The sequence below is a fragment of the Hippoglossus stenolepis genome, chromosome 11 (assembly GCF_022539355.2).
Source record: "Hippoglossus stenolepis isolate QCI-W04-F060 chromosome 11, HSTE1.2, whole genome shotgun sequence".
Classification (NCBI taxonomy): Eukaryota; Metazoa; Chordata; class Actinopteri; order Pleuronectiformes; family Pleuronectidae; genus Hippoglossus; species Hippoglossus stenolepis.
Genome location: NC_061493.1, coordinates 14289538 through 14304031, shown reverse-complemented (window position 1 = coordinate 14304031; position 14494 = coordinate 14289538). Strand labels below are relative to the sequence as shown.

General features: G+C 42.8%; 1 protein-coding gene across 6 annotated transcripts in view; it reads left to right on the top strand.

The window, feature by feature from the left end:
- LOC118117677 (dipeptidyl aminopeptidase-like protein 6) overlaps positions 1-14494 on the top strand; it is a 71095-nt gene that overhangs the window by 48998 nt on the left and 7603 nt on the right. For all 6 annotated transcript variants that reach the window (XM_035170112.2, XM_035170110.2, XM_035170113.2 and 3 more), the window contains 7 exons: positions 2034-2148; positions 3988-4086; positions 7859-7953; positions 8804-8878; positions 8964-9016; positions 9435-9516; positions 12346-12466. In XM_035170112.2, the coding sequence (XP_035026003.1) occupies positions 2034-2148; positions 3988-4086; positions 7859-7953; positions 8804-8878; positions 8964-9016; positions 9435-9516; positions 12346-12466 (640 nt within the window). The remainder of the gene's footprint in view (positions 1-2033; positions 2149-3987; positions 4087-7858; positions 7954-8803; positions 8879-8963; positions 9017-9434; positions 9517-12345; positions 12467-14494) is intronic.

Below are 14494 nucleotides of genomic sequence, written 5' to 3'. Positions count from 1 at the left end.
TTTCAGCCCAGATATACACAGGAAAAAAGAACCAGGCTGTTATCTGCATCCCAGTCACAGCGTCTGATTATTTTATTTCTGCCTCGGTCAGAGGTCTGAAGGTATCGCAGATAGCACAGGCATCTTCATCATGTCTTTCCTATTAGAGTCTGATAACAGCCAGAGATGAATATCTTATGAATCCAGAACACGGGTCTGTACACCTTTTTCGTGAAAATCCTTACCTCTGCAGCAATAAATCAGCTTATCGATGTGCCTGTTGTTTTTCTATGTGTACTCACTGCCTGCAGTATTGATCTGCTTTGTTGTGAGACAAACTGCATGGACACTAAGTGCACAGGTAACATAAATATGCACACACAGGCTCACTCCAAATATTTAGATGGAAAGTGACTCATGATGTAGCAATTCAAAGTCGTATGCGGTGTAAAAAGGCTTCATCCATGACGAAGATTTGAGTCGTCCATTTGGCTCTCTCATGGACACACACACACACACACACACACACACACACACCACCCCACACACACACACACACACACACACACAACACGCACGCCCTCATTAACTTGTAGATGGTTCACTGAGCTGCTGCATACTGTGTAGTCCAGGTCTAATTGGTTACAAGGATATCAACAGCTGGACTGATACGGGTGGTTGGAGCTGCTCGGTTTCCTCACTGACTGTGACCAGAGAGATGAATGTGGATGCAGCTGTGTGTGTGTCTGTGTGTGTGTGTGTGTCTGTGTGTGTTCGTCTGTGCTGTACACACACAGCTTGAGATGATTAATTAGATAGGAATGATATCTGACACGTAAACACTGAATTTTGTCCTCAACCCCATCAAGCTTCATCCAGAGGTTTCCCATAGTGCAGCGATTCCTGTCCAGTGGTATATAGGGGGTACACAGTAGTACACAGTGGTACATAGGGGGTACACAGGAGTACACAATGGTACATAGGGGGTACTCCTGCAGAGATACATGGAAAGATTATTAATGTTTTTTTCAACTAATTTTGAAAGGAGAGAAATTATGATTAAAAAAAAACTACGAGAGATATAGATATCTTCTAAACTAATCACTTACAGTTCAAATTAGATCTAAATGTAATAGTTGGTGTAGGATTAGTTTGATAAAGTGTTGATACAAAGGAATGAAATAATCAACAAATATGGATAAACAGTTAAGATAGTTCAGTCAAATGAATGGGTAAACACTTAAAACAGGTAGAGTGAGGTGGAATCGTTTCCTCCCCAGAGGTTTGTTTTCATCTGCGTTTGTTTGTTTCTTTATTTCTTTGTTAAGAGTTTTACACAAAAACTACTCCACCAATTACATTGTCTCTGGTGCCACTCACATACCAAGTGAAGGCATTTCTGAACAGAGCAGATCTGTCCTCAAGGTTTTTCAGCCTCCATCTGCGTTTCATAGTTTCTGTTGCACAATAAAACGCCTAAAAGGGCTTTTACCACTCAAGTGGTGTTTTCCAGGAGTAGCACCTGATTGCTGCCTCCCACACGTCTGTTTCCTGTGTCCCGTGGGTTTTTTGTTTTGTTGCAGTGTGTGTTTCCGAAGAGTGCAGATTAACCATCTACCATCTGCTGGGCTGTGTGCTTGAAGAGCTCATTATTCTGCCTGTTGTATCTGCATTGAAGCCGTCGCTGCACTCCGGCTATCAGATGAAGCTGCGGGGACTCTTGGTACACGAGCAGCGGGGCGCAGCCAGAGGACGCAGCGTTGCTCGCACACAAGCGGCTGAGATGTCGACATCTACTCGACAGAGAATGAGCTGTCCTGCGGCCAATCTCTGCCTCCGACTGCTACAGTACAAAATACATCTACTGAGGTGTAATGAGAGGAATTGTAAAAGGCTGTGCATCCATTTTGAGATCAAGTCTGCAGGAGAAGAAATAATTGAATATGTTACTGCCTCAGACATGAGACCTTTGACCTGTGTGTGTGTGTGTGTGTGTGTCTGTGTCTGTGTGTGTGTGCATCAGGTGTAATGTATGTAATGTGTTTGCTTCTCAGGACCTTGTGGGCAGCGCTCCGCCTCAGAGGAACTGGAAGGGGATCGCCATCGCCCTGCTCGTCATCCTCATCATCTGCTCCCTGATCGTCACCTCCGTCATCCTGCTGACGCCTCGTATGTACAGCACGCACACACACACACACACACACACACACACACACACACACACACACACACACACACACACACACACACACACGCGAGCAGTCAGAGTGTACTTACCAGGTCTGGACTCTGGTGAAAGATACAGTGAGGAATTCGAGGTGGTACATATGGCATCTGATGCAGGCTCGTAACTTGAATGACACCAAGGCTAAACAATCCTTTTATAAAACCACAAATCAGCTCGATCTGTTTTTTTCTTTGAATCTGCATTAAACTGCACACACTCCCCTGAACATGCCGGATTTTTTTTATTAAGATCTATCTATCACAACGTTAAAGAAACACTTGTCCAGATCCATGCCATGTTCTTTTTTGGGCCCATGCTTCATTCCTTCTCCAAGTTTTATAGAAATCCATGTTGTAGTTTTTGTGTAATCCTGCTGAGAAACAAACCAAACAGACGGGTGAAAACATTAATTACCTGCTTGGTAAAAGTAATTAATGTTCAGCATCATATTAATCTAGTTCACTACCTGTTCTAAACCTGCCTATTTGGAATGGGCTGTTTACTTGGTCTATGGTGATGCTTGTTGCAGTTTTTTCTTTCTGAGACTTTAAAAGTGACCAGCAGTAATTGAGCAGTGGGGAGTAAAGACCGACTGCTGTAATACTTACTGAAAATCTGGATCAAGTGTATTTAAATGCGGTTTCATAAGGGGACTCCATTGAGAGTCCTTTTTTACAGAGTGAACTCTCTGCTCTGTCTTTTTGATCTCGCCTTTTACTCAGCACTCTGGTTATGTTTGTCGAGCCTTGATCTCGTAATGATTTCTGATGTCTGGAGCCCAGTTTTTGTCTCCGCTGTGATTTTGAGTCCTCGCCTTTTAGTTTTCAGACGTGTTTATGTGATTATGCGCTAATAGCTGCAGCCATTTGTCGGGTTGGAACAGCATCAGAGATACCATTTGCCTCAGGTGGGAAATGATCCTTTTCTCTCCCCCCTCACTCTGCAGCTTCATGCCTGACAAGTAAATTTCTACGATTTTTCATGTCGATAAACACTTCTCGATGCCTGACATGGTATTTACCTGCTCAGATCCCTCCACTCAGTCACAGTGTGAAGCCGGCTGAAAAAAAACTGTCAATGCACTGCTTTGTAGAGTAAGACCGGGGCTGTCAGCCGCCGTGACAACTTGTGTGTAACGGTTGTTTACCGAGCACCGTTGCGGGAGATCACACACTCGCTGCGTCATCTCATTCCTCACATGCACACACACACACACACACACACACACACACACACACACACACACACACACACACACACACACACACACACACTAACTCATTTGTGTTCCCCTGTTGTCTTCTCCACCCGCGGTTCAACTGTCAGCTTCAGATCTCATCCTGAGTTTTTGGTGATGGAAGGCCCGCCTGCTGCTGAAAAACTAAAGTTGCTTGCTTGCTTTCAGATCAATAGAGCAGCACCAGGGGTCGCTTTCTTGTTAGTGCCTTGCTCCAAATTTCTCTACCTGTGGGGGGTAGGCGATGTAGAAAGAGTCTGCTGTGGTAAGCTTGGTGTGGTCTTAAGACGGTGTCACTCTCAGGTATGAGGCTGCAGCCTCCTGAGCAACTTACTGGCGGAAGGTCGACGGAAAGGTCAAACGATTTTCTTCATTTTCTTTTTCTCAGAACTTTTCTTCTTGAAGACTGAAGGACAGCTTCTCAAAGTTTTCTGCAAATAGACAGATGTGAGTCTCTGTTCAATCATAAGCAGGGTTTTGTGTGTGTGTGTGTGTGTGTGTGTGTGTGTGTGTGTGTGTGTGTGTGTGTGTGTGCACTCGACAGGTGAAGATGACAGCCTCGCCCTTAAAAAGAAAGTGACGATCGAGGATGTTTTCGGTCCGGACCTTCACATCCATGACCCCGACGCCAAGTGGCTCAGCGGTGAGTGAGCAGTTTGCTGTTGTCAGTAACTCAAAATATACAGTGTGTGCCACTTCCATATTGTGTTGATTCATGAGGTGAAACGAAGGAAACACAACCCCTGCAGTGAACAGGGCACAGACAGAAAAGGGAGATTTCTTTAAAATGTTAATGCTGGTGTCAAGAACGTGGACGTTGTCAATCCATCGCAACTTGGGAGTGATGGATGGCGGCCATCTGCCTTGACCGGTTGGGGTGAGCGGAGAAAAATGAAGATGATAACTTCTGTTGCCTCTAAAAACGTCATGGCAACACTCAACCCTCTCTCAGCAACTGACTCAGGATCCCAAGTGAAGCCAATTGATTCCAGCTTGAAATGTCCACTCTCTGAAAATGAAGAAAAATAGCAGGTCAGGGTGACTGTGTGGAAGTTGAGATGAGATCTGGGAGAAAACTTTCAGATAAAACTCCACATCGTCACGGCGGAAGAAAGAACCCTCTCATGGCTGCAGAGGAGCTGTGAGAATTTTTAGCTGAAACACAGTTAAAGGTGGTGCACAGTCTAACTGGGATTACATAAACAGAAACACATGAGCTGTAGCTGTTTTAATAAACGTATATTATTTTCCCGTCTACATAGACAACCAATACATCAGTTTTCCAGCTCATTTGGTTTGTTGTGTATATTCGTCCTGTTATGTCTCTTGGCGTACGGAGTAAGATGGTCTGAATTAAACAGATGTGCAGAGGAGTGAGTCACTGTGGCCTCTAACTTTGACGTGGACCCTAGTGAGGAAGCTCCTTTCAGCTCAGTCAGCGCCCTCTGGTGTTCCACAGGAGAACTACTTCTAATCATTTTCAGCTTCTGCATGAGAAACTCTTTCATTGTTAGTTTGATAAGGAGATTTTACTTTGCATTGTTACTAATACAACTACGAGCAATGCAATGATGTATTCTATTAAGGGTGATGTTCTGTTTGCTTGTGAAATACTAAGGCTGCTTTAAATCAGCTGAAGCATTTCATCTGGTCGTCACAGGATCCAGAGCAGAGTGAAGCGTTTGTGTCCATATTTCTGTGGAAAATGTCGTTTAAAACTCTTAACATCCAGGTTTGACCTTTTCACAGCAGGCATGATTTACCAAGTACGTTTAATAGCTTCTTCTGGAAATGTAAGAAAACCTTGACTAAAGAATTTGTTTTTATGTTTGCAAGGTTAAAAATGAAATTCACTGCTCAGTATTTTTTAGGACCAATTTGTTTTTGTTATTAACAACATGGAACATAGTAGAAAAAAATGGAACATGGTGAAACAACCAGGAAGGATAATGTATTACACATATTAATATTAATTGATTTGAATAATTCAGTCCCCTCCACAGGAACCTAATCTGCTCATTGTCAAGATTATTAGTTAAGTTAAGTTGATTAAAGTTATTTCTTCACATTTATAGCAACTGATTGTATAGCTTCTTTCATGCTGTAAAAATAAAATATTATGTGGTACCACTTGTAGCTCAGAGGAGAAAAGTGTCCAGACATACATAGATATGTGAGTGTGTAGTTATTATGATTATCAATGCAATATTAAAAAAATCTGATATATATTTATAAAAGTAAAAAAAAATACTGTCTGTTTGTTCAACACAGAGACTCACTCATTCAAATACAAAATGCACTTTCACACCTGCTGTCTTGAATTTATACTGAACCAGGGTTAATCTGTGAGAAGGTCATCATAAGTATTCATGAGCCAAGGTCCTGAACATCACAGTGTCTGACTAGCGTCATGATTGAGTGCAAAGCATACTGAAATATTATACAATTTGAATAGAGCTGGAATACGATATAATTCATATAATATAATATGCCCTCCACATTTCGAAAACTCATCTCCTGCCTGCGCTGACAGACACATGCCGACCTTACATCTGTCCTTTTTCCTCACGGCGCCGACTGTTCCCCTGATTAATTACATTACCTGCTTATTAATGAGCGATTAGTGAACTTCCTGTGTGTCTACACCCGTCATTGACGGCCATGATGAAACCGTCCTCGGCGCCTGACGAAACTCCGGCAATCAATCGTGTGACATTGCACCTCGTCAGTTAAGTTAATGCAATCAACTCCCATTTGGTGCTAATGACCTTCTGATAAGGCGCCCGGTGGGACGACTTCACACTTCACTGGTGCTCATCAATATTTCGTGGGCTTCATTCCCAGCGCAGTGTAATTGATCCCTGTTGCTCTTTGATCACCGCTCGCCTCTGCAGTCTTTGGACTCACCTCTCACACGCTTTCCCACTCGAGTCCAAAGACAAAGGAGTCGACCTTCAGACTAATCTGTCACATTCATATTACAGAATATGATATTAACTCTAACAGTGAAAACAAGCCATCAACTGGGAACATCTGAGGCTGGATCTACTCATGAAGCTAGAATGTCACTCAGTAGAGTTTATACCTCCGCCAAGGCCCAGCAGTGAAACCCTATGTAACCACATTTTAATTCACTACATCTGGATTTCAATTTGGATCTGCACCAAATTGCACATACCCATAAATATCAGTCCCCTAAACAGCTGGATCTGCCCCTGAAACGGATTCACTCCAAAATTGAATGGGTGCCTCCTTGATCCATGTTACAAACGTGTACCAAGTTTTGTGTTAATCCATCGAGGTGGTTTTGCATATTCCTGCTAAGAAACACATCAACAAATGCAGATGAAAACATGACCTCAGCACCAGAATCACTCTCACTTCTCTTTATCCAGCGCAGATCTCCTCATGAAATAGACTAATTGAAATTTCAACTGTTCTTAAGGGCGGCATGGTGGTACAGTGGTTAGCACTGTCACCTCACAGTTGCAGATCAGGGATTTGGTTAATTGGAGACTTTAATTTGACCAAAGGTGTGAGTGTCAATGTATGTTGGTCCTGTCATGGCGACCTGTTCGGGATGGACCCTGCCTCTGACCCAATGTCTGCTAGGATTGGCTGAAGCTCCCCCCATGACCCTGAAGGATAAGCTGTGTAGATAAGACGGATGAAACTCTTCTTTGTCCTTTGTCGGGACATCTCCACCGTCACCAACACTTTGACGGCCTCTTTACTTCAGCAGTTGTTTTGCTGTTTCTTTCTTTGGATGCCTGTGTTTCATCACAAGGCAACAAACTTTATTTTTTTCAAAAGCAGAATTCGTGTTCCAGAAGGTTTAGTATAAAATCCCCTGAGACAAATTTTAAATTACAGCAAAAACTTGAATTTCAAAAACAGTCTTTCTGGTGCTACGGAAACCAGAGGAAGGAAATCAAGTATTTAACACATAAAAGATGGATTTTTTTTTAGACAGGATGACAAGAAAAATCCAGTCTAGACTACCTGCACAGCACAAAACAGCAGACAAGTGTAGCAGGTCAACATAGAGATGCATTTCAGACAAATTTGAGCTTAGAGGAGGGTGAATATTCAACGTATATTCATCAGGATTTAGAAACTTGGCTCCAAATGAATGATATTGTCTCTGTGTGGCAGCTTGATGTGGGAAAAAGGCCAAAGTTTGAATCTAATCTAATCTGATGAGTATATGTCTGGGTTGTTTTTGCAGCTTGTTTCCAAAGTAGACAAAAAAAACAGTTTCTGCAGTCGGAAGAGCAACCTGGCTTATTGAAAATGTTGTCATAGGTGGAGGAGGAGGAGGAGGAGACACTATAAAAAGTAATGTGGGAGTAGAAACTCACAGGGATTTTTTCCATCTCCATCTCTGGTGGTTGTTTTTTGTTTGCTATTCACAGACAATGAGCTGCTGTATCGTACGAGGGACGGGAACGTTATCAAGCTCAATGCTGACACAAAGGAGGGAATCGTCGTCGTGCCCAACCAGTTGTTTGTGAGTATCATCTCATCACAGGAAGAAACCAAGTACAAATAAATATAATATTACAAATATAAATACTACACATTTTCCAGATTTATTTTTCTGACAAATTTTTACTTTTACTTTCTTCACAAATATCTTTAATTTCTACTCCTTACATTTCCAACACAGGCTCTTTTTAAATTAAATTTATTGTATTTTAGGGGAATTATCTTTTTACTTTTATTTTGCATTATCGAGCGCCGCCTTCCTGACGTCGAGAGAGAGAGAGAGAGAGAAGAGGCGTGTTCGTGACAAGGAGCAACAATATGAACTAAAGTGAAGAGTCAGCCAACATCACTGATAAAGTCGGGATGAAGCGGAGCAACAAAACATTCCCCTACTTATTTAAATCAAGAATATTAATTCAATACGTTGTGCACATTTCTTCAAGGACAATTTGTCATGCTCACAAATCTTTTCTTGCTTTAACGTCTTGCTTTTTTATTTTATTTGAAGTTTAATTAAAAATCTGTGGGTTTTTATTTGAAGTTTAATTAAAAACCGTCTTCGAACTATATCAACGTGACATGAGTCACAGCAGAGATGGCCTTCAGTCGGGTACTTTTTACTTTTTACTTTGTGTACATTTCAGAGCCTGTATAGCCTTATACCTTTACTCGAGTAAAAAGGTCGAATCAGTTCTTATACTTTCACTTGAGTTGTTTCTAACACAAGTATCTGTACTTCTACTTAAGTAAAGATCATGTGTACTTTTTCCACCTCTGCACCTTGTCCACAGGTATTATTTCCGCTGCTCGTGTCCTGGGTGTGTTACGACTTTGAGTGTGTGTGTTTGTGTGTTTTATTTGATCTCATCCAGGACAGCTCCAAAGCCGCCAAGTACCAAGTATCTCCAGACATGCAACACGTGTTGTTCGCCTTTGACGTGAAACCGGTGAGAAAACTCTGAGTGCTCGCTTGCACCAAATCATTTTCCCAGACGCCGTCCTAATTTGATGCTTTTTGTTTTATTGCCACAGATCTACCAACACTCCTACGTGGCCAAGTACATTATTTACAGCCTCGTGACGCAGTAAGAACCATTTCCTGCGTCTTCATTCATTGTCTGTTGTTGGGCCAGATCTCTGACCCTCAGCCTGACCTCATGTCGACAGTCCACTGACGTCAGCGCCCATTTTACTGCTTTCTCCGCCACTTTGCGGGGGTGCATTTAAGTTCATTTGCTGTGCTGCGTTCAGCACGGCCTGTTTTTAGCCTTCCATCCATCTAAGTCTGCTTATTTCCTCCACTGTTCTGTGTTTGTGCCGAGCCAGAGCAAAGTCAGGCTGTGCTAAAAAAGTATGCGTATGATTGATGAAGCCTACGTTGAGGGAGCAAGCAGAAGCATGCTGTTACTCTGCATTTGTATTCAGTCACACAGCTTTCATTGTGCATGCAGGGTACATACAGACTAATGCTGAATTGATTCTTATAACGCGTCGTCTCCACAGGGAAACTTGGCCCCTGAATCCTCCTGAGGTGCATGAGGCCGCCCTGCAGTACGCCGGGTGGGGACCCCGGGGCCAGCAGCTGGTAAGGAGGCCACGCCCTTGAGATTACACTCAGTGAATACTGGAACACTGGTGGACGTCTCTGAGAAGCAGCTCTGTGTGGCGGAGGAGGCTCAGTGGTGACTTACTGTTTGTCACAGTGGAGCAGATGACTGTTGGTGGTGATGAGAGAATCATGTACAATGTGTTGATAACTGCATTAAGGGGCCAGGGGGACTTTCTTTTTGGGATTTCACAACTTCATGACAACACAGGAGCTGGTGAGCGTCTCAGTGGCAGATGGTGTCTTAGTGGCATAAGCTGTGGCCTGGACAGTCTGGGGTTTCTGCAGAGGAGCAAGCACACGGCCCTTTAGATGTGTGTGTGTGTGTGTGTGTGTGTGTGTGTGTGTGTGTGTGTGTGTGTGTGTGTGTGTGTGTGTGTGTGTGTGTGTGTGTGTGTGTGTGTGTGTGTGTGTGTGTGTGTGTTTGAGTGTCATGTTACTGTGAATGCAGTATGTCGGGATCACCTGGAGGGACTGAAGCTCCACTGGAAGGCAGAGGTGTTGGTGGTGATTCTAGTTTACAAATAACACTATACAATCATTTTTAAACGTCCTCAGTAGGTGTCGGTGGGTTTTGGGGTTTCGAGTATTAGACAAAGACAGAATTACGAGACGACTGATGCGTTGTTGGTTTTGGTCTTTTCATGGGATTTGCTGACAGGAAGACAAATCTTAACAAGCCTCATCCCTTAATGAGCTTAAAAGGGCCATTGATTGAAACACCCGATAATCTTTTGGTTTATTCTCTCGCATTAATCCAAACTGCTGGTTCTTTATCTACCTCGTTGAATTCATTTCTGTTTTGATTGCAGATCTGTTTGTGTGTTTCATCAGCTATTAATTCAAATCTTTCTCCACCTCCATATTTGCTCTTATCGTATCATTTGATTCAATTACAGATGCGTTGCTAAGAGAAAATATGAACATTTGAATTGGCTGATGGGAGGAAAGAAAACAGATGAATAGGCACATGGTAATACTGAACCTGATCGTTGCTTCTGTTACTGTGGCTCCACTTTTGATTTGATGGAAAGCAGAAGTTAAGCATGAAAAATGACACGAGCTCTCGTGTTTTGATTCTGACTGACCCGATGATGTTGGACCCGCTTTTTTTCCCCCTCATGATTTGTGAAAACAATCATTTCCCATTAAGATTATCTGAATTAGTGCGATTTATCATCAAGCGTTTCATTAGTGTGTAAAAGTGAGAGGCGTGTGTGAGTGTGTGTGGCAGTGTGGCCTGTGAGCAGCCACACATCAGATGTATATTCAGAGGAGCAGGGAGATGAATCCTGTGGCGCACCCCTCATTAAACCACAAGCAATTACTCTACTATGACAGAGCAATCAGTGAGGCTGGGCCAACACACACACACACACACACACACACACACACACACACACACACACACACACACACACACACACACACACACACACACACCTGAGAAGGAGGTGACAGTCACACGAAGGAGGAGGGAAGAAGAGGAAGGTAATTTTAAAACAAAAATGACACCAAATTGAAGTATTGTTGAACAAAATTGTTTGGCCTTGTTTGGTTTGGCAATTTGGAAAATATTTAACAACCAAACACACACACACAAATACACACACATACACAAATACACACACACACACATGATGGTTTTCTGTGCCGACTGTGAGCGTTTGAGCCTGGAGACTTTCCGTATCTTTTCATCGTTTGGTGTTGATGTTGTGAAGCTGAATCAAGGCTCTTAAGGTTGAGTTGTGGTACAACTTTTTTCTGAGGTATGAGTGAAAATAATTAAAAAAAACTGAGAGATCAGTCTTTTTATGAAACTCTTTGAAAGCTGTCTGTGAATTTCTTTATGTCCCACGGTGATTTCGCAGCCTTCGCCAACCACCACAGGCTTCCTCTGCGGCGTGTACACTGCCCTGCATTGATCTGCTTTCCTCAGATGTGGATCCCACAATATACAACTTTGATTTTCTCAACAGCAGCCATACATCAGAGTGAAAGGAGCCATGTTTTTCTCTCTCTTTTTTATTCTTTGGTGGCGATTTGAGGCTTAGATTTAACTGAAGAGGTTTCAGCCGACAGCTCAGTCACACCAAACACAGCGGGAGCGTCGGATTACCAATCAACACACATCCATCTCCCGTATACTGGCACCAGCGAAAACCACTGGAGTGGATTGACAGAGGGTTTTAAGTGTCACATCTGCCAGTGGTTGGTCTTCATTCATTCAGGCGACGCCATCGTTGGTGCTGATGGCCTAAATCAGCAGTGTGACTCGCCGTTTAGCTCAGCCATTGTCCACAACAGAAGACGACTTAATGTCTCAATAAACACTGGAGGAAAAATGTGCTTGTGTGTGTCTTCAGTAATGTGTGTGTGTGTGTGTGTGTGTGTGTGTGTGTGTGTGTGTGTGTGTGTGTGTGTGTGCCTGCAGGGCCCCAGTCAGCTCCAGCGCCTTGATTAGCAACAGAAATGTTTTCATATGCTTTGGAGAGGGAATCCAGTCGGAACCGTAATGAGACAAATACCCGTTAATACAGTGCTCAAGGCAGGTGTTGACTGAGACCATTTTAATTTGTAAGTGTTATTGAGTCGGTCGCTGGGCTTCTATCTGGCTTAAGATTCAGTCGTGTTGCAGGAAGACGGATAGGGTTCGTTTACAACAGATAAAGAAAAAGCAAGATGCAGAAAACAGACGATGCTGTGCTCTGCAGGAAATGAAAGTTTAAGTGCAAATCAATGCATCAATACACATGACCATGTTGGATTATTAATCATAGCCCCAACGCTCTGCACTTCTCCTTGCAGATCTTCATATTTGAAAACAACATCTACTACAAAACGACAATCGAGAGCCGAGCGCTCCGCCTGGTTTCCACTGGTCAAGAGGGACTCGTCTTCAACGGCCTGGCTGACTGGCTGTATGAGGGTAAGACGACAACTTACAGTTACACAAAAAAACACAACAAAGCCCAGGATGAGGTTTGGACCAGTCAAGTTTTTACACACTGGGGAAACTATTTGGACTGGAGCATTATCATGTTGACACAGAAAAGGGTCTTCTTCGAGTTATTGCCACAAAGCTGGAATAAAACAAACAATGTAAAACACTGTAGCATCAAAGTTGTAAACACTTTTTAAAACCACTTTTGGACATGTCAGTATTAAATCGACACCTCCCTGAGGCGTGGGGGGGCTGTTTCCGTTAACGCTTCCGTTTGAGAGTGCACATCTGGCTGCGTTTCAGTGCCCCTCCCACACCCGACTTCCATAGCTCGTCTTCGTGTTCATGCACTTTTAATAATTCATGTCTGCACTGCTGCTTCTCACCATCAGCAGATGTTCAAAATACGCTCGTAACTTAACGTGAGACACTTTCTGATGAAGTGATTATGTCCCACTTGCAGATGGCTCTGCTTATGGATGCACCACCATATTTGAGACCAGTATTTCCACCGTGCATGATTATAATAAAGTTTATAGGTGTCTTGCTTATTAAGTGAAGACTTCTTTACCTGGCATTGTTGTTTTTTTTTGTTCTGGATTCACTCCGAGGGCGGTTCGGGGACAATAAGTGCGGAGTAAGTGAATAATATAACTGTGTAATGCCGGTTATTATGAGTGAAATTCTGAGCAGCTTCAGGGTCACTTCTAAAAGCTTTTTCCTTAATGGGATTATTCCTTTGTTGTAGGCACAGGACATGATGACACAAGAAATCCATTTTCAATTTCATTCTCGCTATATTTCAACAGACTGTCTCCCACACACAAAGCCCATGTAGCTTCATACTGTATTAACACACGCGGGGTTGAGGGAATAGAAACTTAAGTGTGAGCAGCGGGTGTCTCCATCACTGTGTTATAGGTTTAAAGAGGTAGAACAGGTGATTTCAGGTGATGTGTAACACATGCATGCACGCTTTTATTTTTTAAAACTCAGTAGAGTGCACACCTCCCCCAATTTCTTCTTTGAGAAATCCATAAATGAATGTCATCCTGCTGACAAAAGTACAGCACAGAAAAACACAACCTCCTTGGTGGAAGTAATTACACTTGATTTTAAAAATGATTTATCTCATAATTTACTGTCTACTATTTCTGTTTCTGTCAAATTTCCACTGGCAAAGCTTTTGGAGAAATACCCCTTTAAACTAATCACATTTTAATTTGCTGCACCATTGTCTCATTAGATGATTCATATTTTTCTGGAATAATTTTCAAATGCTTTGAAGATGATCAGTGTTGATAATTACTCCTCAGTTGTCAGAATAAACGCATCAACAACTTTGATGGAGAGATTAAAGATGGCGGAGAGATGTTCACAAAGTTTCCTTTAGATCCCAGAAGATGTGAGAGCCCTGACAACAATAGGTGTAGCTCGGTCGTCTCAGACCTGAAGCTGTCTGGAGCTCTGGAGGTTGTTTTTTTGTCTATGCATGGGGTCCCTCTCCTGCTGAGGTTGTATGTCTCTGACAGCACAGGAGACAGCTTCAAATCAACCTCGCAGCCGATTGTCAGAGAGGATGTGGGAAGACGAGGAACACGAATAAACCCACCTCGTCTTTCTGGAGTGCGCTTTAGTTTGGTAGGAACGGCAGATTCAATGTGTATCCTGTGGTTTCAAGGTGGTATTTAAAAAAAAATCAACATCCCAAAAGTCCTATTAAACCCTCTGACCTTATTATGAACAAAACAATTGTTGCTCTCCTAGAACAGAATGAAATCTTTATTAGAGACACAGTGAAGGACTTTGTTCTGTGGGCACAGGCCTTGAACATCCTGCAGCAAACTAGTTACAGCTTTTAACTGAAAGCTCCTCGTCTCGTCTGCCCGCTCTGACACTCTAATAACAAACTCCAGCGTCTGAATTCACCTTGAAGTCGAAAAAGAAATAATTGAAGCCTTGCATCATCAATGATAACAAAATCTCAACGTCCTTATCAAGGTTGTGCTGATA